Source organism: Lissotriton helveticus, chromosome 11, assembly GCF_964261635.1.
Source record: "Lissotriton helveticus chromosome 11, aLisHel1.1, whole genome shotgun sequence".
NCBI lineage: Eukaryota > Metazoa > Chordata > Amphibia > Caudata > Salamandridae > Lissotriton > Lissotriton helveticus.
In genome coordinates, this window is record NC_136072.1 from 553,280,525 (window position 1) to 553,306,336 (window position 25,812).

General features: G+C 49.5%; 1 protein-coding gene across 3 annotated transcripts in view; it reads right to left on the minus strand.

Annotated features, from left to right (window-relative positions):
- The window catches only part of NSD3 (nuclear receptor binding SET domain protein 3), a 1,711,795-nt gene that overhangs the window by 361,949 nt on the left and 1,324,034 nt on the right, over positions 1–25,812 (minus strand). The window contains exon 19 of one of the 3 annotated variants that reach the window (XM_078666315.1): positions 395–460. The exons of the other annotated variants lie outside the window; for them this stretch is intronic. Coding sequence (XP_078522441.1) covers positions 431–460 — 30 coding nt within the window. The 3' untranslated portion in view covers positions 395–430. The remainder of the gene's footprint in view (positions 1–394; positions 461–25,812) is intronic. 3 annotated transcript variants of the gene reach the window in all.

The window sequence follows — 25,812 nt, forward strand, 5'->3', positions numbered from 1 at the left end:
CTGTAATGTCTACTCTGGGGGCGGGTAGTATCCCGTGGTTGTCCTTTATTAGGGACTCATTTAGTGCGTTAGGAAGGGAGGACTTCTGGTCGGCACTGGAGGAGTCATGCTTAGCTATTTCAAAAAAATCTTTGGCTAGTGCTTTGAAGAAGTATAAACTGACATGTATTTTACAGACAGTTAATCCTTCTAGTTTAACCTATGGGTTCCTGGACATAAAACACCAATATAAAATGGAGAAATGTTGGATTTTATACAACCACCAACAGCAAAGAAATTGTTTTGGCAATTTAGATATGGGACGCTGCCGCTTCATACACTAACCAACAAGAGGGCGAGCGCTACCACCCACCTTTGCCCGGGGTGCCTAGAAGAGGAATAAACTGTAACTCACGTGTTGTTCTTCTGCTTGGCATATAAGTGGATCAGGTCAAAGTGGGTTATTCAACTCTGTAGAAACCTGGGTATCAGAAATTATAAAGAATTCTTTAGGGTTTTAAAATCCGACACCAACCCAGTTTTTGTTGTTGCAATTTCTAAATTCCTTTTTGCTATGTGGTGTAAACGAAGGTATTTATTGAAAAAACGATGCGAGAATTAGTAAACTATTGTGATCCTGGTCTCTATTAAAACCTAGTCTGTAAGCGTAGGTATTTCTTGAATAACTGATTTGAGATCTATCAATACCCGCTTCTAATTGGTTGCTATTGTGATCTTGGTTTTTATAAAAACATGGGCTGTGAATATTTTCTGAATCTTTTTAGTTTAAATTATATTTTTAATGGTTGTTTTTAATTGATTATATTTCCCATAGTGATGATTATCATCTTATTTGCCTGCTTCCGAATGGGTGATCATTACTGCGAAGTATGTTTGTACCACTTTATTAATTAGTGCTCTTTATGACACTGTAGTTTTTTTTTATATGCATTTTAAGAGGTTGTGAATTTGTATGTGCTTTTATGGCTGTAATAGCCGAAATAAAGTTTGATGAATGAATGAAAACCTGAAAAACAATTAAAACATCTATTTGTTGGAACAAGTGTCCATTATCATGATGAATGCTTGCACCTAAATTCAACTTTCTGTCACACACTATGTTAACCAGTCTATGCACCTAAAGTAGACATTTAAAAAATCGGTTGTATTTCCTGCCATAATGGTAAATAAAAGTATTTACTTCACATTTTAGTCATGAACATTTCTAGAATTGAAACCATTGCAAATGAAAATGAATGTCAGGACAATCTTGTTAAAAGGAAAAATCTTGATTTATTTAACTTATGAGATACTTCTCTCATAGCTCAACTTTAATTAATAATATATACAAATCGGAATAGTCATATTGCACTGTTATGCTCTTGTTGGTAACTTGCCTCCTATATAACTGCCAAGGGGAACCTCCTCAAGAAGGGGCCTCTAGTAAGCACAGAGCAGGCACCTCAATGATGTTTTTCGGGAGGGATGGGTTGGATTTGGTTTTGGAGAGGTGAGTTTGGGAGGGGGTGGGTTAGAATTTGAAAAGGGTGGATTTGGAAGTGGTCAAGGCCAGACCAAATAATCAGAACCAGCGGTCAAGGCCAGACCAAATAAAAAACTGGAACCAGGAGAAAAGGCAGTATGGGTGGGAGAGGATTGGGTTTGGGAAGTAGAGGTAACTGCAGTGGATGTGTGTTTCTGTTGTGCAGTTGCATATGTGTCTGGGGTTTGTTTTTTATGTTTGGGTGTGTGTTTGGTGTCTGGGTGAGTGTGTGCTTTTGGTTTTGTTTAGTGTTGTTGTCGGTGTGGTTTTGTGTGAGTGTGTATGTTTAGAGGAGTGTGCTGTTGAGGTGGTTGATCTGGTTGTAGTGGCTGTGGGTGTGCTGTTGATTGCAGTGTTAGATGTGGGGCTTGTGAGTGTGCTGGTGGAGCTTGTGGGTGAGCTGGTGGGGGTACTTGTGGGTGTGGTGGTGATGCTTGTGAGTGTGGTGGTGATGCTTGTGAGTGTGGTGGTGATGCTTGTGAGTGTGGTGGTGATGCTTGTGAGTGTGGTGGTGATGCTTTTGGGTGCGGTGGTGATGCTTTTGGGTGCGGTGGTGATGCTTGTGGGTGTGGTGGCGGCACTTGTAGGTGTGCTGGCAGCAACACTTCTGGGTGTGGTGGCAGCACTTGTGGGTGTAGTGGTGGTTGTGGGTGTAGTGGAGGTGGGTGTGGTGGTGGTTTTGGTGATGGTATGTTGTTTGGGTGTGTGCTTGTGTTTCTTGTTGCATTTGTGTTTATGTGTGGGTGCAGGTGTGCTGCTGGTGTCTGTTAAGAGTGAGAGCCTGCAAAGGAGAGAGTGTGCTTGAGACAGGGCTAGGGATTGAGAATTGAGATGGGGAAGGGACCCGAGTTGGGGAACAAGGTTAAGAGGCGGTTGTCAGCGAGGAGGCTATGATCGCTACAGACCAGACATTTTGTTGCATTTGACAACTAAGCTTTCATGAGTGGCATTCATGAATGCGGTCTGGCCGACAGAGATGCTCCGCAGGCGGTCAACTGCCTCCTCACTGAGCGCAACTGGGGGGGATAGGGGCAGGGTGCTTGAAGCGAAGGAGACCCCAGTCCTTTTACGGTGGCAGGTTTGGCCATCTGAAGCAGCAACTGGGCGATATGGTCGGAAAAGGATGCAGCCCACAAACTTACTGGTCCTGGAGGGCGATAAATGAGAGTCCCTGAAAGAGTAAAATTAGGAGAGAGCAGTAATTTAAAGAGGCCCGCCTCACAATCAGGGAGAGCAAGATCATCCCATTTACAGGTATATATGTTCTTAAAAATAATAGCTATCCCTCCTCCTTCTTTGCCAATACGGTTTCTACCCAGAAGTGAATAATTAAGGGGGAGAGCCGTAGCAATATCCGGACCGGAGCTATCACTTAGCCATGTCTCCGTAAGAAAGATGGCAACTGGCTGTGATCCTTCCAGTAGGTCAAAAATGTCTCTTTTATGTTTTTGGGGCGACCTACAGTTAAGACTAAAAAATTTGAAGACTGGATCATTAAGGCGAGATTGTACAGACCCTCCTGTGCTAATTTTAACTTTCCGTCTGGGGGATAGGGATGGAAAGCTGCAGTCATGACAGTAAAAAGGACTCTGATCACAGTTTATAAGAACCTCATTAGAACAATCACTGTATCGGAAAGAAAGAAGAGCCTCACGAGAATAACAAAGAATACCTTGTTGCAAATGACCAGGGGTTCTGGCCCCAGGCCCCAGCCAGCAGCGGACGGGCGCAGACGGGCTTGCCTCTGGCGTGCCATCGGCGCGTCCGCTGCGCTTCCGCGTTAGGAAAGTCATAAGTACTCTATGGCCTGTATGGCCCGGAGCACTAGCCCGCCGAGCTGCCCTCACTCAAAATGGCGCCCGCCCAAACTGCGATCCATACGAGGCAGTAGCCTTGTCCCCAGCCAGCCCTAGATCGACCAACACGAGACCAGCAGGGTGAGTAAGTGTAAAAATAAAATAGAACACACAGCAATTTTAAAAATCAAATGCAGAACAATTATGCCAAATTTAAAAGCGTCCCTAAAGATTCTCGGCTTTTCGCCTCAAGAATCAAACTAGCGTATACGTATCAGTTCCTCTTAATCGTTCGTGGATTAGGAACGTCCTCGTGCCTGTCGTTTTTTTTTGTGCAAACTTTGATTTTGTGTGTGTTCTGTAAATCCCACGTAAATATTGTTAAAACACTGCGCTCCCCTTGGGTCTTAATCCCGGTTTGGTAGTGGACCCCGTGTTTTGCTTTAAAATTAGTTTGAACTACGGGGGACCGTCGAAGCTTTCAATCCTCTTCTTACACGTGCAGCCTCTAGTTCTGCAGGGTGTTACAAGGAAAACGGGTGTCGTCCTTTGCAATATATTGCAAAGGACGACACCAGGTATGGAACCACCGGGGAAATGATGTTACATTCCAGTCATGTCCAGAGATGTAGGGCGTCTTGACAAAGGGTACACAACCCCACACCACCTTGTTTGTTGCAGATCCACATGGTGGTGGTATTGTCCGTGAACATCTGCACTAGCCTTCCCTTATTGGAAGGTAGAAAGGTTTTCAATGCCAACTGAATCGCTCAGATCTTCAACGAGTTGATGTGGAGTCCAAATTTTGTCGAGACCTCTGACCGCCCCCTTGCCCAGAAGGCCACACCAGCCCAGGACTGACGCATCTGTCACTACTGTCGTATCTGATTGGGGAAGGGAAAAGGGTCTGCCACTGACTCATTTGCAGTTCGTTAACCACCACAGCAGATCTGTTGCAGTGCCCTCCGAGATCTGGACCATGTCAGATTCCCCGGATGCTGAACCCATTGCAACTTCAGGTCCCACTGTGGAGCCTGCATATGCCAGCAGGCATGTGTCACAAGCAAGATGCAGGAGGCCATGAAGCTCAACAGCCTCAGAGTTATTATCAACAAAAGACAGGCTAGAGACTGAAACATTGGTGCCATAGCCTGAATATCCCTGTCCTCGCCATCGAGAGGATAAGCCAGAAACTGCACTGTGTCCACAACAGCTCAGATGAAAGAAATCATCTGAGAATGAGTCATTTATAGTGAACCCCAGCAAGTGGACAAGGTCCGTTGTAGTCTGGAGGTGGGAGATGACTACACTGGGGCGAGCCCAACTTCAACAGCCAGTCATCAAGGTAGGGGAAGATTGGCACCTCTGATATCCAAAGATGAGCTGCAACCACTGCCATCCCCTTGGTAAACACTTGAGGAGCGCTGGTAGGGCCAAAAGGGAGCACAGTGAACTGAAAGTACTTGTGGCCCACCTTGAACCGCAAGTAAGGTCTGTGGGTTGGGAAGACAGGAAGGTGAAAATATATGCGTCCCACAAGTCCAATGCTACCATCCAATCTCCAGGGTGCAGATCTAGAATAGGACGAAGTCCAACATCCTTCTTTGGCACTATTTAGTAGCGGGAATAACAACTAAGACTTACTTCTAATTTCAGCACCTTCTTGATGGCTAATTCGTCCAAAAGAGCCTATACTTCCCGTCACAAAAGCAAAAGACATTACCCGATTGGAGGATCCATTTGTGTGAAGTTATTGTTTTCAAATGGGCCAGGTAGTGCTGGATTCTGCTGCCAACCAACTGTCCATGATGGCCGGGTGGGGGGGGACTGGGTAGAACTCAGACCTTGATTTGCAGGAAATCTGTGGAGTCGTGTCTGCGGCCATGAAAGGACTTAGTAGTCTGGTGGCCATGGTTACTAGGGTTAAAGGACATGGCTGGTAGCTACTACCATAGCTACAGAAGGAGCAACAGGCAGATTGGAGCTGCTGGGGAGCCATCTAAAGCCCTAATAGAGTGGTGGCCCGTCTACCTTTAAAAAGCTCAAGCCCCAAATAGGCCTTGTTGCCAAGAAGGTGATTGTTATCGATTGGCATGTCCACTGATGACGCAATCCCTCTACCTAGTGAGTCAGTTGTATCCAGTCTACAGCACATGGTGAACTTGGCTGCGTTTCTACCATCAGGAATTGCTTGGGAGATTATGGCTCGGGCCTCCTCCGAGACCATGGGCAGCACTTGCACACCCGAATCACATACAGTATGAGTTTATCGGCCCGATAAGCATGCAGTGTTTACCAATTGCAGAGCAGGGCTGGTGGAAGGAAAAAATCCTCTTTCAAGGGTGTCCAGACTTTTGGATTTTCTATCCAGTGGTGTGGTCGGTAAAGCACCAGAGTTAACTTTGGACTTGGGGACCTGAAACACCAGGCTCTCAGGGGTGAGGTGCTGGATGAGGAAGGCTGGGTCTCTGAGCGGGGGCAGTGGCGGCAAGCGGCTGGGCCAATCCCAGCACATGCAACGGAGTGCCTGTACAGGGATTGGCCCAGGCGACAAGCAGGAAATTGGTTACGGCTGCATTAAAGGGGTGTAAAGGTTCTGAGGGGGATTACCCCTGGTTAAAGCACCTCCATCAAGACGATTATCTTAACTTTGACTGCAGACAGCGTAAGGCCCAAGAAAGGTGCTCAGTGTCTGGTGAGGTATCCAGAACACTGGCATAAGTCGGTTCCTCATACCAATTATCCTTGGCAGTGGCATAACGAAACTTGAGGGGCCCCCCTGCAAAGTACATGGGGGGCCCCTCGCTCTGGACCCAGTCAGGAGCTCTCAAGCCAGAGGCCTGACGTCCTTACACAGTGCCGGAGAGGGCTGCCCCGCGGGGGCTTATGTTATGCCACTGCACAGGGACAGAGGCATGTATTTCAGATCCACCTGCCATATCATTCATTTTCATAAATGCTTTAGATCGAGGATCTTTGTAATGTGGTACTTTTGCCACATATTGTTTCTCAAAATCCGTTGGGGCATACCATAAATCTTCCTTGACTTTGTCTTTCAGTCTAATCTAGATTTTACCAATGTTTCTAGTGTAAAGTGTTTCAAAAACAGTGTTTGATTCTACTTTGTCTCTAACGTTCCTGGGAGAACCCCAAACTTTACTTTAAAACATCGATTAAATCATTTCTTTTCACAAATTTCGCAGTTTAATTGTGCACCTAAAAAAGTATATGCGACTGCCACAGATTTCCCTAGAATGCAACTGAGGGACAGCAGGACACAAAATCTTCTATAACATTGTTTAAGCTCCATCCAGTTTTGACCAAGCACACTGGACAATTGTGCTTACAAATGCACCATTATCACAAAATAGGTAAAATAATAACAGAACACTATCCAAAATAATAAAATGCTTTACACGTGTATTATCGTTCTACGTTAACTGTTTAAAAAAAATCCAAGCTGAGAATCACCGGTATCGCATTCGTCCTAACCTGGCTTCTTGAACCCTCTGCTATTGCCATGCTAAAATTCACACTGCCCTCTGTCAATCCACTTCTGTCTAAATATTGAAACCCTCATTGCACTTCTCCAAGCCAGAAACCTCCCAGTTGCAATCCAGAGGGCTCGCATACCCCATGCCTAACTCTAGGCTAGTCTTTGACTCTGTTCTGCATGTCACTAGATGTGCTTCCCAACGCCACGCACGTCCCATCATTACACTGCATAAGTTACTGTTGTATAGCTCCTATATATCCTTATATCGTGTTAAGTTAGCATAGGTACATTTGAGATTTAAACGCCATTTTTCCTTTCTTGCAACTTCTGCACACGACCCTTAATTGTTGACTTAGCTTTCAACCTAGTGGTTTGCCGTGGTGTATGTGAGAATAATATGTTATTGCTCTGATATCAGTCTTGTTTAATAAACCCTGTCTGCACGGAGAGTGCTGAAGTTTCAGGAGCAACACGATATGGAATTGTTATGAGGTCTGATCTCCACGCTTTCATAGTCATAACACAAGTGCAGCCTTTGCCAACTTGGGCTTGAGGCGGGATTGATATTGCTTTGCACGAGAATCGTTAACACACTTGATGCGGTGCACATGCAGAGAGAGCTGGTGTATGCTGATGTGATTCCTTCATGCTAGGACACTAAGGTATGGGCCCGCCCTAAAACAACCCAAAGAGACCTTCTTAGCTAATAATATAATATATGTGTTAGGGAGGGTGAGATATAAGTGTTGTTAACTCTTATTCATTACAGCATGTTAACATGCTGTCACCATTCGCTTTTTATGTCTTAGTAACTATGCTGATAATTTTGCTACTGATAATAAGTATACTTGTATTATCAAAGATACTGCGCCTGAGAAGACGGCATTAGTAAATAAACATTTCAAATGCACATGTGTCTTCTTTACTCCATGTTCTGGTTTGTAATGATAATATAACGAAAGAGTGTTCATGAGTCCCACGTACCCTGAGGTACTGTAAGTTCATGTTCTGGTTTGTCTAAACATTGGGTGTTTGATATGTCCAATGAGACACTGTAGCTAGCTCGGTAAGGGGTGAGTTGGTTGCTAAGGTAAGTTTTGGGACATCCTAATTTGCCGAGGTTCCACTCCTCTGTGCACAGTTCTGTGTGAGTACAGAAACCCTGCAACATGGCGCCCAACGGTTTCGGTGGTCTTATATCATGACACTCGAGTAGTTTATCGTTCATGCCTTAACCCCTTCACGTCCGTTTCCGGAGAACGGGGTGTTGGTGAAACCTACCTATTTTTTGAAATAGGTTTTTATTCAAGCTTGATTCTTACTTAAACGGTTTCTTTGAGTTACTACCCAGTTGTGCTACAAAGTATTCTTTGTGTTTACTTGTTTCCAATTCTGTGATGGCGGCAGCGGTGGCTATTGCACAGCATAGTCGCGTAGCGGTACGCAACCATCTTCAGACGTACCAGGTCCCAGTAGATGGGATGGCTGTGATTTTCGTGGTAAGTGCAGATCCGGCGTTTCCTTACGAGTTGTTTTACTCTTGGGTTACGTTTCCGGCTGTGGACGCTAATTCTGGTTTGTACCACTCCTACACCGCCTCGGATGTCCCGGCTGAATATACGCCATACAGGGCATTGGAAATACCTATTGATCATTGGCAGCATCGAGTTTGGTTTGATGGCGCCCTCCCCCACTCTTTGTCCCGTGCGAGGTTAGGTCCACTCTCGATTCCAGGTACGAATTGGCCTGCATTGGGTGGCTTTACCCCGCACCCGAATCACGGGGCTTGTACCCTGGCAGAAATTCGCAGGCTACATGTAGTTTCCATTTCCGTGATTCGTGCTTTAGTGCAATACATCGGTCGACATCTTCCTGGTGGTCCCCAGGGGGGTGCGGCCGCTCCAATGGAACGAGGCGGAATGCGTCTCAATCCAGTGATGGTAAATTCGGTTTTTGGTGCGCGTCCTGTTGACAACGATGACTTCCCATTCTGGCTAGCAGAGAAGTTTGATCAACTGGAAGCGGTTTTTCCGAATTCTACTCCTGCTGATAAACATAGAATGTTGACGATTACTCTCCCGAAGGATATTACTCCTGAACTTGCTGACTGTGACAGCTGGGGAAAAACATTTGCGGCAGTTTATACAAGGTGCTTCGGCACCCCGTCTATGACTGCTCTGCCTGAAATCGTTAGACGTGTTCAGAATGATCACGGTCCAGAGGCAGCGGTTGAATTGGGTATGCGCCTGTGTGGTTCTTTTGAGATTGTAAGTGATCTCATTCTCTCCAATGTTAAAGGAGATGCAGTTAACTTTCAGGTGTCGAATGCTTTGGCTGCTCTGCCCGATGCCGACAAACCCCGCCAGTTAGCAAAGATTGTGGTGGCCGCTTATAAAACGATTGGCCGCACAAGTAGAGGTCTGAAATATTTTCCAGTGAAGGAGAAAAAACAACCACAGGGGCAATCTGCAGTGACAGATGCCCAGCCCAAGTCCAAAAAACAAAATTGGCCTAAAAAACAGACACAGGGGAAGCAGACAACGCAGACTCAGGGGACTTTTCCTGCAATACAAGCTCCTGCGCCACCCGAAAAAGTTTATGATTTGCGCGATGATTAAATCGCCTGATCGTTTTCAGGGTTCTGATCAACGCTCTCCTCGTTCCTTTCAGGACACATCGGCCCAGAAGACCGGTGGAGGAGGAGGGGGTGGACGTGGACGTGGTGGCCAACAAGGACGTGGTCAGTCCCGCCAGACGGAAGGCGCAGTGAAGCAGGAGGATTCTACGCCTAGGCGTCCGCAGTTTGCGAAAAAGAAAGTCGCAGCCTTAACAGCGCATCGATATGCCACAGATAGTGAGAACGCGGCTTCGGAATCTGACGTGGGCTCTGACCTTGCTGGACAGCGCGGCGGAGATAACCATAGTTACACTGCATAAGTTACTTAACACAGAGAAAATCTGTCTTATTTATACACACTGTGAGAAGTTGGCCTGATGTGCAGTGCTCACTATTCTAGTGATCACTATATATCAGTCCAAACAACCCTTATTGATGATTGGTCGTAAGTCAACCTTATAGACCAGCTATCCTAGTAGCATGGATACGAGCAGTCTAAGGCTAAGACTCTAGAGGGCGTGTTAAGCCAGCTGTTTTACCATCACATTACCCCTTGAACACCCAGTGAAAGGACACCACACAAGTGTTATGAAAATAAACAATGTATTTATTAGAATCACAACAACCCTGTACTCTTTATGAGGACAGGGTGCTAAGCACACAACAAAACTCTTATGAAAATACTTAAGTTAGCACGTTATACACAAATGCCCGAGGGGCACGAAAAACCATATATTCTAAAAGTGGAATGCGAAATTACTAGCAGGTAAGTACAGTACTAATAGGCTTTGGAATCGCTAGGACTTGACTAGGGAATCGTTAGATTACTTCTAGGAGACCTAGGGGACTCGGGTGCAGAGTGTGCACTCTCACGCGGGATGCGGGACAAAGTCTATGGAGGCTAGTAAAGGCAAAGTTAGTGTTCACGGGCGAACCCGACCTGGTAGGAAGAAAACGACAGTGGATCCTGACCCTAGGATAGTGAGGCTATGCTGGGACACCGAAGTGCCGAAGTTACCTAGCCCAGGGGCTGCAGCTGCATAGGTCTGAAAAGACGTCGGGGATCTCGTTGCCGGACCAGGAGCCTGGAAGGAAGAAGTTGCTGGCAGGCGACCAGTGAAGAAAAGTTCGATGGATCCAAGCCTGGATCAAGGAAGAAGAAAACCTGAAAGCAGAGGGGACCAAGTTCTTGAATCACTAGCCAGTGATTAAGTGGGCACCAGGATGGCACCGGGCGAAGTCACCGCAGTCAGGTGAGTGGGCACTGCTGGGCTCTGCAGTCTCTCGGACCAGGAGGCGTTGTCGGCGACCAGGATGGAGGTGCGAGCTGTCCCACGAAGGTTCTTGCTGTCGACGTCGCTGGACCCAGGATTGGGCAACAAGTCTTGGCAAATGCAAGGCCCACGCGGTGGACCTAAAATGGCGTCTTGGGCGGACCAGGAGGGTCCAGGGTACTTCTCCGATGGAGGGAAGCAAGGGCCAGTCTGGAGCAACCAGACTAGCAGCAGAAATGTCGTCGGGCGTCGTCAGGAAGGCCACAAGCCAGCGGGCTAGTAGCCAAACAACGCGGTGAGCAGTAAAAAGCAGAAGGGCCCCACGCAGATCGTGGAGATGCTGGGGGGCTGCTCTTCGGTGCTGGAGCTGCTCAGGGTGGGGGCTTCTCGGACCCCAAAGCACTCACCAGGAATTCACTCGGCGGGCTTGCTGTTCAGAAGTCGTGCAGTCTTGAAGATGGCCGGTCCCTCGAGGTCTCGTCACACCCACGAATCTCAGCGTGACTGATGATGTAGGTAGAGGTCAGAGGTGCCAGGGAAGCCGGTTCTCGTCGAGCTGGGCAGTCGGATTCCGGAGGAAGGACTTGCAGCAGACCGCAGTGTTCTTAGATGGTGCCTGCGGATGCAGGGTGACTACTCCTTAGTCACAAGGGAGAAATCTTAGGAAGAAGTCTTGAGTTCCTTTCGCAGAAAGTAGTTTCAGGATTCAAAGATGATCTGATTTGGAAGGGGGCCAGTCTCTACCTTTATCCTGTAAAAAGGGGCTGGCACGCGACTAAGTCCTGCCCTATGGGTGGGACTAGGAGGGGGGTGGTTACACCCACTTCCTTGGCGGGCTTTTCCCCAGCACAGGGTCTGGAGTGACCCTGGAACTGGTTCCAGCCAGCCTATGCACAGTGAGCACCGGGGTGCCACGTGCAGTCACCTTCCTCTAAAGCCCTGCCTACCTACAATACACAAAACCCTGTCTGGGACGGTGCTGGCACCGCCCCTGGCAGGAAACCCTTTGTCCTTATCTCCTGCTCTGGGAGGACTCCCAGCAGCAGGAGGGCAGACTTGTGTCTCGGTGGCAGCATCCATTTTGTGGATGCTAAGGCTCTGTCTGACTTTTAACCGGGTTATAGGTTACATGCATGTCGTGTCCCTCTAGAAGGGTGGAATGCTAACCCCGTCGCCAGAATTGGCGAGGGGTTAGTATTCCAATTCGTATGACACCTTACTCGACATGTTTTGATAAAGCGATACCAGAGTTGGCACATAACCGCGAGGATTATAATGCACTTAATAGTATATGGTATGCGATATCATGGAAACGGCTAAGGGATGGATCCCGAAAGCCGCAGACAGGCTCAGCTCATGCCAGAGCACCATCTCACACGATTCCAAGCACTCTGCCTTCAGGATTGTTAAGGCCTGCCATAGGAGTGACTGATAGGAGATCTGTGTGTCCATTTTAGGGTTAGATATAGGTATACTATATCTAAAGCAAAGGGTGAGTACACCACCTTGCCCCAGCTGTCGTGCAGCCAGTTGTGTCAGTTTTAGTTAGTCAATCCAGGGGTGGCACAATACATGCTTCAGCCCCTGGGAGACTTCTGGGTGCACCTCAGCCCTGAGTACAGGGACTTGGAGAGGGCCCAGTGCCAATTCAGTACCTGAGTACAATTTGGATAGAGAGAACAGCTAGGCTGTGGGTCTGATTAGCAGGCCCACAGCCAGGGAAAGTCGTAAACCAGTGCAGCAAAAAGCAAAAATCTGGGTGATCATAGGATTGCAGACCCTACTCTCCTACACACACCTTATGCAAAACGGGCTCATAATTCTGGGGGCTGGAGTTTACATTTGCATTTCTTGTCCGAAAAAAAACATCTGCTATGGGCAATTAAGATACTGGAAGCTCTGGCTATGCTGTAAAAGGTGTCACACATTGCAAATGACTTCAAAGCAAATGAAGAGGCGGCGGGACGCTTGTGGAGCACAGTAAACGTACGTGCATAGTCAGATGCACAAAAATGCATATACAATAACTGACTATTCATTTCCTCCAACCAGAAATTGCCAGCCTCCAATGACTGACACCCATGCCTCATGCAGATTTAATCACCTCTTTAACATCAGACAGCTTAATTAGTTGTAAGTATGTACATAATTCTGAATGCTTCTCTATTTACCTTACAGAGGGGCTGGAGAAGGATTTCAAACTTCCTTAAAAAAATAAAAAATAAAATAAATAAAAAGAAATTCAATACCACAAACAATTTACGCAGACAGACATAGTGGCCTCTAAAGCTGCTAATCTACATGCGCCAGGACATGGGACTGGAAGAAGGGTTGCGTAGACTAAGTTATATGATGCTTGATATTTAGTTTTACAAATGGGGCCACTCAAACATTGTTGCTCTTCAAGTGGACGGGTTTTAACACCTCCTTTGGCTGTAAAACACCTGAAGTTCCACCTAGCAGTTGGTGTGAAACCAGAGCAGTGGTTAATGCAGTGATGCCGCTGAGAAGGGGTTCTTTTACTGGGCTCCAAACCTCAGAAGTGGGAGAGATTTTCAAGTATATTCCAGCCAAAGGAAAGTCTGCTGGGACTGGAGCTATCCAAACCGAAGAGCGAGGGCATTAACAATAAGGCAATCGTTGGGCTCAGGCTCACAGTAGCAAAATTGTATGGCTTGAGTCTTGCAACCCTGTGTTCCCTAAATACAGCAGCCTCCTCTGCAAGACATGTGCTAGTGATATTGTGACTATTAGTTAACTTTACATGTCTCACCTGTGACCTGCAGCTTCGGTAGCAGGAGCAGACTGCAACCAAATTATGGTCCCACAGGTCACCACACATGTGCAGTTTACATGGAGCATGACGCAATATAGTCACACCCTTTGTCCCGCCCTGAAGACCACGCAGTGGCACTCACTGCGCAGCATGCAGTGCATCATGTGTAATGACTTGTGAATGTTGTGGTGCACATTGCTGGTACGTTCGCGCAGGAGTGCAACTGTAAAACGAACCGGTCCAAAATTCAGTCAGTGAGCGTTCAGTGCTGAGGGGGCCCCTGGAGCTCGGCCCCCCCCGCACTGCGCCCATGCTACTTGGCAATGGCCTTTTCTAGGGGGTCAGGGTAACTATAGGGATCCTCAGATCCCCTCCACATCATAATCGTCACAGGGCCTTTCTAGAAAATAAAACTCTGTTTCCAACTCAGAATGTCAGGGTCCGGTCTGTGCCAGTATCAATCTGGCTCCATATCGGATTCAGGGATTATGGCGGGATCAACGCCATCGATGGGCGTCAGTGGCGCTGGGAACAGCGCCACTGGAACGTACCCCGGTGGAGGCCGTGGAGTTGTAACTGGGATCGGCCCAGATCCGGAGGGCCCGACTGGCACTGAGGACAATCCCACCAACGGAAACCTAATTGGGTCCCCTCTCAGCCCAAAGGCGCTACAGAAGTGTTTGACCGGCCAAAAATAAGGTGCCTGGCATCATAAAACTCTTTTCGTTGGGCAGGGGTAGCTTCAGCAAATTTGGGGAGGTGCAGTGTGGACCCATGCTCAGGCTACACTGGGACAAAATGGGAGCATGGCCTTGATTTGTGGCATCGTTCCCACACCTCATCCAATAACTTTGACCAGCACGGAGAAGTAAAAGAACACTTCCACATCTTGGACTTCTTTTTGTGGGACTTACCCGATGGAGTCTGACATTGCGAAAATGACCAGTTGTGATGGGATATAAATTCGATAAATACATGTTATTGGCCTAATATATACAATATAACCTTATAACCACACGTTAGCATTGCATTATTCACATTGTATCAAGTACAGTTAGAAATGATTAACTTTCTCTCTGCTTTAACCTATTGGTGTGACCGGGTCCATTGCGTTTCGTTTCCCTGTTCCATGTACCGTTTCCCTGAAATCACGTGATTAAGCTTTTTGCACGGAACTACGATGGTTGACTTAGCTGTCTGCTCCACTTGCTAGTTTGTAGCTTAGGGAAACCCAAGGTCACACCTGCCCTTCTTGTGGGATGCGCACATTCTAGCAGATCCCGTTCTTGCACTCCTCGAGCTACATATAGAAAGGGAGGCACCTTACTGACCTGCCCCGGGAATAGCTTGGGCCTAGCTACTAGCAATCAATTGTGCCTTATATGGGTCTTCCTGCTGGCTCATTGACAAGTTATTTATTTCCTAGTAAGGTGTGATCGTGCTATGGGTGAAACGTATAGATGCCTTGTAGTCAGTCTCCTCTGCGCACCTCCGAGGGCCGTGTAGACTGAGGCTCCCCTGTCAGGGCTTGTATTTGCAGAATAAACGATTGAACCTTCTCCAATGCCGACTGATTCATTATTTGTAAATAAGGTGGGCTATTGGTGAGTATAGTCCATTAGTGTAATATTTTGATTCCTTCAGTTGAACAACTGAGACAGTTCTGGGACCTCCCACGTGAACAGGACTTTGAGCAGTGTAGTGCCACATGCTGAGCAGCCAGGACCATCATGGCCTGCACCTGAATTGCTATCAAATGCAAAGTCTTGAAATCAGAGCAGGCCTTGGATTTGTGGTCCAGCTCCAAGCACCAAAGGCAGACCAAGTAGGCATCGGTCACAGAGATTTACCTGTGACAGACACCACAAGACTTAAAAAAAACAGAAGGTTTTTTAGGGGACACAGTCCAAAAATTGTAACAAGGCACAATGGTTTAAAGTGTTTGATAAAAAGTTAAAAAAATCAAGTAAAAAAATGAATGGAGTTCGATGTACATCCACGCTAATGGTGCAGAAAAGAAGGAACTAGAGTGGAGCTTATATGGGCAGCACGCAAGCCATTTTTGGTGCGGACACCAAATGGAGGCTAACGACGTCACCTTGCGGCATACAAGAGGACAGCTCAGAAAATGTTTCTGGATCCAGCCTGACGCCCGAGGGTATTCGAAGGTAAAGAATCTGCAGCTTGAAGTTTCGATCAGATAAAATCAATTAGTTCTTGATAGTCATTAGGTTGACATGGGGCCTGAGCTAAGGTGTACTGTAACACCTAACTCAAACCTGAATAAAGTAAGAATCTTCTCTTATCTATCAGTCAATTTGCCTCTAAATTTAGATCATTGAACAGAATCAAGTATGCTAGTAACTTTTTTCCCTGCCTTAGTTCTAAGTTCTAAGCAGCATTTGTATATGTTATAGGATATAAGTGGCAGAGAACAGGCAGATGAGTTACTAGATAGACACGACAGTATAAAAACCTATTCCTGTAAGAGAAATGCTGCAGCTGATGAACAAAATGCTTTAAAAATTAATTAAACGAGGGCATGTCCAAGATGGCGACAGAGTAAGTCACATCTTCTGGAGCTCCGTCGCACCCAAGTAGAGCTGAAAAGCGGCAGTAGCAGAGGGGGACTCCTGAAGCCGCTGCTGCTCCCCCCCAACCTGCGGTAGGTCACTGGCGACTCACAGGGGTGTCGCGGCCGCGGAAACACATTGGCTCATCGACTTCTGTGGCTGCAGTACGTCCCATTGCCGAATGGCAGAGGTGCCCAGCGGGGTCCAGAGGTGAGGGACTGCTTGGCGGAGTGGCTCCTCCAGACCACCCATCATGCCCTGGTGGCAGTGAGAGGTACCCTTCCGATCCTCACTGCGGGCGAGTGATGAAAGTTTACGACAGGGAGCGCAGTTTAAGCAGCGGTGGCCAACTGCTCTCAGCCTGCGGGGTGGTGGCTGAGACCTGGTCAGGACATTGCAGCCCCATTTCACACACGCTTTCCGCTGCCGGGTGAGACCCAGGACACGCGCTGGACATTGGCCTAACTTCCCTCTATTTGGGGCCTCCTAACTGTGTGCGACAATTTGATGCCCACAGCAGAGGCATAGCGAATGCTTACAGGCCTGTGTGGTACCGGGATGGGGTTGGCCGGCCCGCACTGTGGAGTGGTGGAGGTCAGGTGACGCCGATCGCGGGGACACCTGTCAAATGGTTGTCCTCTCCTCATCGCGGGGGAGGGGGCACGAGATGAGGGTCAGCGACCGAGACCTTCTGCAGCCCACTGGCGGTGGGCAGGCCCGACTTGGTGGAGAGCCCCTCCCCCCATCTCTCTATACGGACCTTTCTTACCTAGGCACCATTGCGGGGAGTGTCGGGTACGCCTAACCTGATGAATGTGCCCGGGGGCCTTATCCATGACACAGCAGCCTGCTTAACCCCCTGAAGTGTCTGCCCCACTGATCTTTCAAAGGGCCCATTGGGGACTGGAAGTGAGCTCTTCATACCGATGAGCTCCCAGATCAGTTTACAGTTTTCACCTGGCAGTTGAGCGCCTACGCTATCCTGCGGGATAGTTGCTCACTGGCATGAGGTGACTGCTTTAAATTTGTACCTATAGCGTCTGACAACGGATTACCAGCATACAGAAAAGTGGAACACACCTGTGTTGGAGTTCCCCCTCAAGTGTTGGGAGGCAACAGTATTACAGTGGATACACCTGCTTGGCCCGTGGCCTTATGTGAAACACAGACATGTCTTCACATTGCGCCACAAAAAAGGACCCCATGCTGAAGGACATGTTTACTAAAACCGTTGCCAAGTAAACAGACTCGACATCAGGAAACACCGTTTCCGAGTTGCCCCCGACGACACTCGAGTGGAGGAGGTGACCCATGGCTAGATGCCTATTACTAAAACGTTCTTGGAACAGCTGTTTGGGACCCTCAAGGACGACTTCACAGAGCTCAAGCGGGACATCACTACTGAGATCAAAGAGATCTCCCAAGATGTAAAAACTGTGGACCAAAGTGTGGCGTCGCTAAAACAGGCGCAGGACCGTTGGGAGGAGGAACTGGATGGTCATCGCCAGGAACGTCTGGCCCTACGTGATCAGAACCTGGAGTTGTGATGCCAACTTAGAGATCTCGATAACAGATCTCGTCACTTCAACATCCGCATTAAGGGAGCCCCATTGCAAGCTGTTTCAGGCACTTTTGAGGACTTTGTCGTCCGCCTTTTTAAGTATGTGGCTCCATCCCTGAAGGATAAGAAAATTATCCTGGACCGTGAGTATCCTGTCGGATAGTCCACCAATACACCAATTCAACCCCTGGACATACTTAATTGTCTTCAAGGCGGCAGCACAAGACATGCGGACCATCGAATTTGAGGGTCATAGGCTGTGGTTCTACCAAGATCTTTCACCACTTACATTGCAGGGACGGAGGGCCTTCCGACCGCTGACGGCCCTTCTTCAAGAACAGAACATTAAATCTAAATGGGGCCACCCCTTCCGCCTTCAGTTTGTGTGGTGGCAGGAGGTTTGTGCAGTTCGCACTGTCGAAGAGGCCCGAGCGCTCCACGATATGCAGTCTCTATGCCCTTCCGCGTGTGCGGCCTCTCCATCCCGGGGCGCTCTGGCCATTGGCTCTGATCTCCGGTGCTCCTCCAGATAGAAGAAGAAACTGCTGAATAAGCCCTCCCAAGTGGACAGTCGTGAAGAACGTGCCCAACTACTCCAGCACCTACAGCGTGAGGGCTACTCTGTGGGCTCACCTACGACATGGACCCTCCTTCCAGGCTGCCAGTGGGGGATGTTTTTGGTTTGTTGTTTCACCCCTCTTTCTCATGTTTTCCTGTACCCTGTCTCTCCTTCCCACCTTGCCTTAGATACATGTGTGAACACCTACTAACTGGCCTAACACGACTTTGCTACGACTACATGATACACAACCAAGATCCTTTTGGTAGGCAGGGATTCCCATCTCTGAGACAATGAGTGGTGGCCTCTTGCTCTTGGAGTGCCCTCCATACTCAAACCTGTGGTGAAGAATCTAGGTATAATGATGGACAATAATCTCACCTTCGAAACCCACGCCAAATCAGTGGCAGGGAAATGTTTCGGACTGTTAAGTGGCCTTAAACCTATAATAGGTCTCAGACTCGGCAGCTGATCATCCAAACATCAATCCTTGCCAGACTGGACTACTGTAATGTGCTATTTCTGGGAGCCAACAAATCCGTGATCAATAGGTTGCAGCGCATTCAGAATGCAGCTGCTCGCGCTATGTTTGCCCTTCCCAAACACTTTCATGCCTCCAAACTCCTCTGTTGCCTACATTGGCTTCCTATAGAACATAGAGTGCGCTTCAAAACGCTGAGTATCACCCATAAAATCCTTCTGGGAAATTGGCCAAAGAATCTTGAGTGATCTATGTTTTTAATACGCACCCACACGCACGCTGCCTTCGGCAGATCTGCCTCTGGCCAGAGTCCCTCAGATACGGAGGGCCAAAGCGGGTGGCCGATCCTTCAAGCTGTAGGCTCACGCCCTTTGGAACTCCCTCCCACTGTTAATCTTCTTTCTGTCTCCTCACTCTGTGTTCAATGTTTGCGCCGGGACAACCCGATGCTGGGGCAGCCATGTGCTTTACAAATACTCCAACATAACAAAATATCTACACTTTTACCTGAGCCTCAATGGTAATCTCTATACTTAGCCTCAATGTCTGAGACCTTAACGCACATGCCAAGCACTTAGCTCTTCTCTCCTACGCCGAAAGACTCAAAATGCGATATCTGCCTGTTACAGGAAACCCATCTGAACTTGTATGATTAGCGACAGCTACACTCCCGCTGGTTCGACAGCCAGTACTGCTATTTGGGTGCGGCCAAGAAGGCTGGGGCAGCGATTCTGCTTGCCACGCATTTCCCGGGGTGGGTCTTTGCAGAGATCCCTGTGCGACTCTTATCATTGCATGTGCTGATACAGGGTGTCAGGTAAACTTTGGCCACAATCTATACACCCAATGACCATCAGGAGGCTTTCTCAAGGGACTCCATGGGCCAGCTACCGAACTCACCGGACAGAGATGTAGTGGTGGGAGGGGACTTTAATATAGGGATGGATGCCAGAAAGATGGATCCACTCTGCGGGTGAGTCAAGTCGGGGGCCTAACACCGGACACTAGACAATGACTAGGTGAGGCGGTTTGACTGATATCTGGAGACACATCCACAATACATCCACCAACTACACATTCTCGGCACATCACAAAACATACGCCCGCATTGATTATTTCTTTACATCTCCGTGCCTTACTCTGAACGCTATCTGTGTGGACATTGGTGCAGCGGCACTTTCGGATCACTCCCCCATTACATTATGTTATAACCCAGAGAGACACTCTTGGGCTTCTCCTGTTTGGTGGCTTAACGTAAAACTCCTCACCTACGAACACATCTTAGCAGATCCCTTGACTGCTAGAACGACCTTTCTGCTTGTTAATGACACACCTAACACTTCCGTCTCTACTCTGTGGGAGACGTTAAAAGTGGTGTCCAGAGACCACTTTATCACAATCTCCATAGGTTATACTAGAGATAGACAGATCAGGCGGCTCCAACTCGAATTGCAGGTCAAGGAATGTCAAGGAATTGGAAGCTGCCCACATTAGATCGCTGGTGGCAACAAGGCAGGACGCATGTTGGCACATCGCCTGCAGGGGGCAGATGGCTCCCCAAAATACAGGGATGAGGACATCATGGCCGTCTACGCTGCTCTTTACGAAGCAGACCCCTAATGGACGCAGACCCGAAGACCTACATGGCCCAGGCACTCACCAGACACTTTCATCGCGCTTGACACTGACATTACACCACAAGAGGTCATAGCAGCCATCAAAAGACAACCCAGTAAAGCACCTAGGCCATATGGCTATAGCACTCACTTCTATAAAGCTTTTGGCCCTCAATTAGCCCCCATCCTAGCACAGCTTTATAAATCGCTTAGCGCAACGGAGGAACTACCAGATTCCATGCACTTGGCCTCTATCACAGTGATACCCACGGCTGGCAAAGACCCCACATGTTGTGCATCTTACCGATCAATTTCCCTTTTGAACGTGGATGCAAAGGTTTTCCACAAGTGTTTTGGTCCATAGACTGGCCCCTATGTTCAGGGGTTGGTTGATCCTGATCAGACCGGGTATGTGACGGAGCGAGGGAGTAGTGAAACACGAAATTGTTGTGTCACTTGCTAAATAAAGTAGAGCGCTCTCGAGTGCCGTCCATCTTGTTATCAATTGATGCAGAGAAGGCCTTCGATCTCGTGCACTGGCCATACCTTCAGCTCGCTCTAGAGAGAATGGGCCTTGGCCCGCGGTTTTGCCGATGGGTCCATGCCTGCTAATCTGCCCCTGGAGCCAGGCTGTGTGTGAATAGAATAATGTCAAAGCCCTTTGCTATCTCCCGGGGCACCAGACAGTGCTGCCCTCTGTCACCTCTTCTCTTCGTGCTTCATATGGAGCCTTCTGCAAAGCAGATCCGAAGCAATCTCTGAGTAACAGGCTTCCAAATCGGCGGTAGAGAACATAAGGTCATGTTATACGCTGATAATGAGGACTCAGACACACCTTAGAAGCCATGATGACTGAACTGGCAGCATTTAGTGGAGCCTCATGGTTCAAGATCAACCCATAAAAGCCTTCAATCCTCAATTTGATGGTCCACGACTTGGTGGAGCCCTCACTTTGTATGCAGATCCCATTCCAGTGGACAGGTCATGGACTACCCTACCTTGGTTTGCAGATCCACCCTACGACTGTGAACACTGCTGCTCAAACTATGGGAGCCTCTTGGTGGTCACACATTCAGACCTTACCAAGTGGTAGAGTCACAGCCTCTCTTGGCCAGGGCGAAAAGCAGAAGTCAAGATGGCACTACTACCTAAAATCCTTTACGTGATGCAAACTCTCCCCCTCTACCCCCCCCTCCACGGATTCTGGACAAGCTACAATCACTTATCTGGGAGGGCAAACACGCCAGAATGGTCAGAACTCGTGACTATCTCCCACTGCCGGCAGGGGGACTGGGGATACTGCATTTGCACTGCTACTACCAAGTTGCGCAACTGTGCTATATGGTGGAATGGTCCTGAACATACACAGAGAAAAACTGATGCTTTATAGATCAGGCAATTGCGGGCATTCATGTTTGGAAGATACCCTGGTTACCAAATCCCTATAGGATAGACGGGGTCTATGTATCGGCAGTTGTGAGGGTCACAATTGGGGTGTGGGACAAAGTACAGTTGAGATATGGTCTGTTAACACACTTGTCCCTATAGACACTGTTGATTGGCAATCCAGACTTCCCGCCTGCAGGCAAGGGACCTGCAATTGGCCAACTGCAAGCGAATTAGGGATCTGCTCGATGTCGAGGGACTCAGGTACTTCCCAATATTACAGTCGGCTTATAACCTTCCTGATACAGTGCGATGGCTGTTCCTGACTGTGGCGCATTGGGTGACACAGCCCTGGCTCCGACTACATGAGAGTCGGCGGCTCACATCCTTTGGGAGATGGCTCCTCATCCGTGCAACCGACAAGAAGAACAAGTTACTTACCTTCGGTAACGATATATCTGTAAGAAACAGTAGTTAGTATTAGATTCCTTACCTTAGAATATCCCCAGGCGTCAGTCTGGATCCGGAAACTTTTGCGTAGCAGTACCCCTGCGCGTCGGTAGGCGTCGTCTGCAGGCGTCCCCTGCGGCTCCGCATCCGTTGTTGGCGTCGTGCGCCGTGATGACGTCGCTGGAGTATATAGACGCCGCCTCCGCGCGCTGACGTCAGTTCTTTGCACACAGCTTTTCCGCGCCAGAACAGGCAGAGCCATGTAAGAACCAACACTGGTGCCATGCGAAACTAGGGCCCTGAAGGGGATGACCTCAACCCTATGTATCAGTTCGCAGAACGGGGAGGATGGGCGGGGCGGTAAGGAATCTAATACTAACTACTGTTTCTTACAGATATATCGTTACCGAAGGTAAGTAACTTGTTCATCTGAAAGAAACAGGTTAGTATTAGATTCCTTACCTTAGAATAGATACTCCAGCAATACCAACCCCGGAGGTGGGTCTGCGAACCAATACAGCCTACACCAGAAAGTCCTGGAGGACAGAACGGCCAAAGAAGCCATCCCTCCGGACTTGACTGTCCAGGCAGTAGTGCCTTGCAAACGTGTGCAGCGAGGCCCACGTAGCTGCCTGACAAATGTCCTGCAAGGGGACTTCCCGGCCCAGGGCAGTGGTAGCCGCCGTGGCCCGAGTGGAATGGGCTCGCAGCCCAACAGGAGGCTCCTTCCGAGCTAAAGAGTAACACGGTTTGATGCACAGGACGACCCACCGAGAGATGGTTCGTTTATGCACCGCCCTCCCCTTCTTCGCACCCACGTAGCCAACAAACAGTTGGTCATCCACCCGGAACTGGCGTGTGCGATCCATATAAAATGAAAGCGCACGTTTTGGGTCCAGACGATGGAGCCGCTCTTCATCCTTTGAAGGATGCGGAGGCGGGAAGAAGGAGGGTAAGGTGATGGACTGCCCGATGTGAAAAGCAGAAACTACTTTGGGCAGGAAAGAAGGTCTAGTTCTCAGAACCACCTTGTCTGGATGAATGGACATGAAAGGAGGTTTGACAGAAAGAGCCTGGAGCTCACTCACTCTCCTGGCAGAGGTGATGGCAACCAGGAAGGCCGTCTTTAAAGTCAGGAGACGGAGAGGACAGGAATGAAGTGGCTCAAAAGGAGCGCACATCAAGAAGGTCAGAACCAGCTCAAGTCCCACTGAGGCATCACGAACGGAACAGGTGGATACATGTGCGTGATGCCCTTCAAGAATCTCGTTACAATAGGGGACTTGAACAAAGAAGGTTGATCAGGTAGCCTTAGAAAGGCCGAAAGGGCAGAAAGGTAGCCCTTGATAGTGCCCAGAGCAGAGCCCTGCTGGGCAAGAGAGAGAAGAAAGAGGAGAACCTCGGAGAGAGGGGCAGAAAGGGGATCCACAGCCTTTGCTGTGCACCATGCCACAAATCTGTTCCACCGGCAGGCGTATACCGACTTTGTGGAGGGACGCCTGGCTGCCAGAATCACATCACAAACTTCAGGAGGCAAGTCAAATGGCCTCAACTGTCGCCGCTCAATCTCCACGCATGGAGGTGGAGACTGGACAGGTTCGGGTGGATGACCGTCCCCTGTTGCTGCGACAGAAGGTCCTCCCGAAGGGGCAGGCGGATCGAGGGACCGACTGACATGCTGAGTAGCTCGGGATACCAGTACCTTCGAGCCCAGTCCGGAGCCACAAGGATAACTTGGGCCCGGTCGCGCCTGATCTTCTTCAGCACTCTGGGCAGAAGTGGTATAGGCGGAAAGGCGTACAACAGACCGCAACTCCACTCGCGCCGAAAGGCGTCACCGTGCGAGTGCCGTCTTGGAAACTCCAAAACGCAGAACTGATGACATTGCGCGTTCTCTTCTGTGGCGAATAGATCTAACCAAGGCTCTCCCCATTGCAGAAAGAGGCCTTTCGCCACGTCCGAGTTCAGACGCCATTCTTGATCCACCGAGCACCGACGGCTGAGTTCGTCCGCCCTGGCGTTCAGAGAACCTGCCAGGTGTTGAACCGTCAGAGTCACGCCCTGACGTTCCAGCCATTGCCAGAGACGTAGAGCCTCCTGGCAAAGGGTCCACGACCCCACTCCGCCCTGCTTGTTGCAGTACCACATGGCGGTGGTGTTGTCCGTGAACACCTGCACTACACTCCCGTTGACAAAAGGGAAGAATGCCTTCAGTGCTAGGCGAATCGCCCGCAGCTCCAACATGTTGATATGGAGCCGGGACTCCGCCGGAGACCAGATGCCTCTGATCTCCGCCTCTCCCAAGTGGCCTCCCCAGCCCTGGAGGGACGCGTCCGTCACAACTACGTGCTCCGGTTGGGGAAGGGAGAGGGATCTGCCTCTGACCCAATCGCGGTCCGTAAGCCACCACTGCAGTTGTCTCGCAGTGCCCTCCGAGATCAAGACATGGTCGGACAAGTTGCCCTGATGCTGGGCCCACTGAAACTTCAGGTCCCACTGCAGAGCCCGCATCCGCCACCGGGCGTGATGCACCAGAAGGATGCAGGAAGCCATCAGCCCCAGCAGCCGCAGCGTCAACCTGACCGAAACCCGGGATAATGGCTGAAAGATGGGAATCAAGGCCTGTATATCCCGGACTCGCCGTTCCGGAGGATAAACCCGAAACTGCGCCGAGTCGAGAACCGCTCCGATGAAAAGGAGCTTTTGAGAGGGACACAGGTGTGATTTCGGCACATTGATGGAAAACCCCAGCTCGTGCAGGAGGTCTGCCGTCATCTGAAGGTGGTGGACGACTGTTTGGGGCGAGCCCGCCTTCAACAACCAGTCGTCGAGGTAGGGGAAGACTGAAACCCCTAACCGGCGCAGATGAGCTGCGACCACCGCCATCACTTTCGTGAACACCCGTGGGGCGCTGGTAAGGCCGAATGGGAGCACGATAAACTGAAAGTGCTCGTGGCCTACCGTGAACCGTAGGTAACGCCGGCAGGACGGGGATGTGAAAACACGCATCCTGCAAGTCCAACGCTACCATCCAGTCTAGCGGGTCTAGAGCAGCCAAAACCTGAGCCAAAGTCAACATCTTGAACTTCTCCTTCCGGAGGAAGCCGTTGACGTTCCGTAGATCCAAGATAGGACGTAGGCCCCCTTTGTCCTTCTTGGGCACCAGAAAGTAGTGGGAATAGCAACCACACCCTACTTCTGGCCCAGGAACGCGCTCGATGGCCCCCTTGGCCAAGAGGGCCGTAACTTCCCCCTGCAGAAGTGTCAAGTGGTCCCCCGACACACGGTGGTTCTGCGGTGGCATGGCTGGAGGAGAGGTCTCGAAGGGGAGGGAGTAGCCCCTTCGGACGAGCTGCAGCACCCACCTGTCCGATGTGATCGTGCGCCAGTGGCAGAGGTAATGGCGAACCCTGCCGCCTACCGGCGTCACATGGGCCTGAAAGCACGGACTAGGAGGATTTAGAGGCGGAAGCTGCGGGGGAGGTGTGGCCTGACATCGCCGCTGTCCCCGACCGCCACCACGGCGGTTCCGACGGCCGCCGCCGCGTTGAGAAGTCTGTTGCGGCGCGTGGCTGGCAGCACGTGTGGGACCGCCCCTTCCGTGGCCACGAAAGGAGCGAAACGAACCAGTTTGCTGGCGCTGGGTCGAGAGACCCAAGGACTTGGCCGTGACCCTGGAGTCCTTGAAGCGTTCCAGCGCGTGGT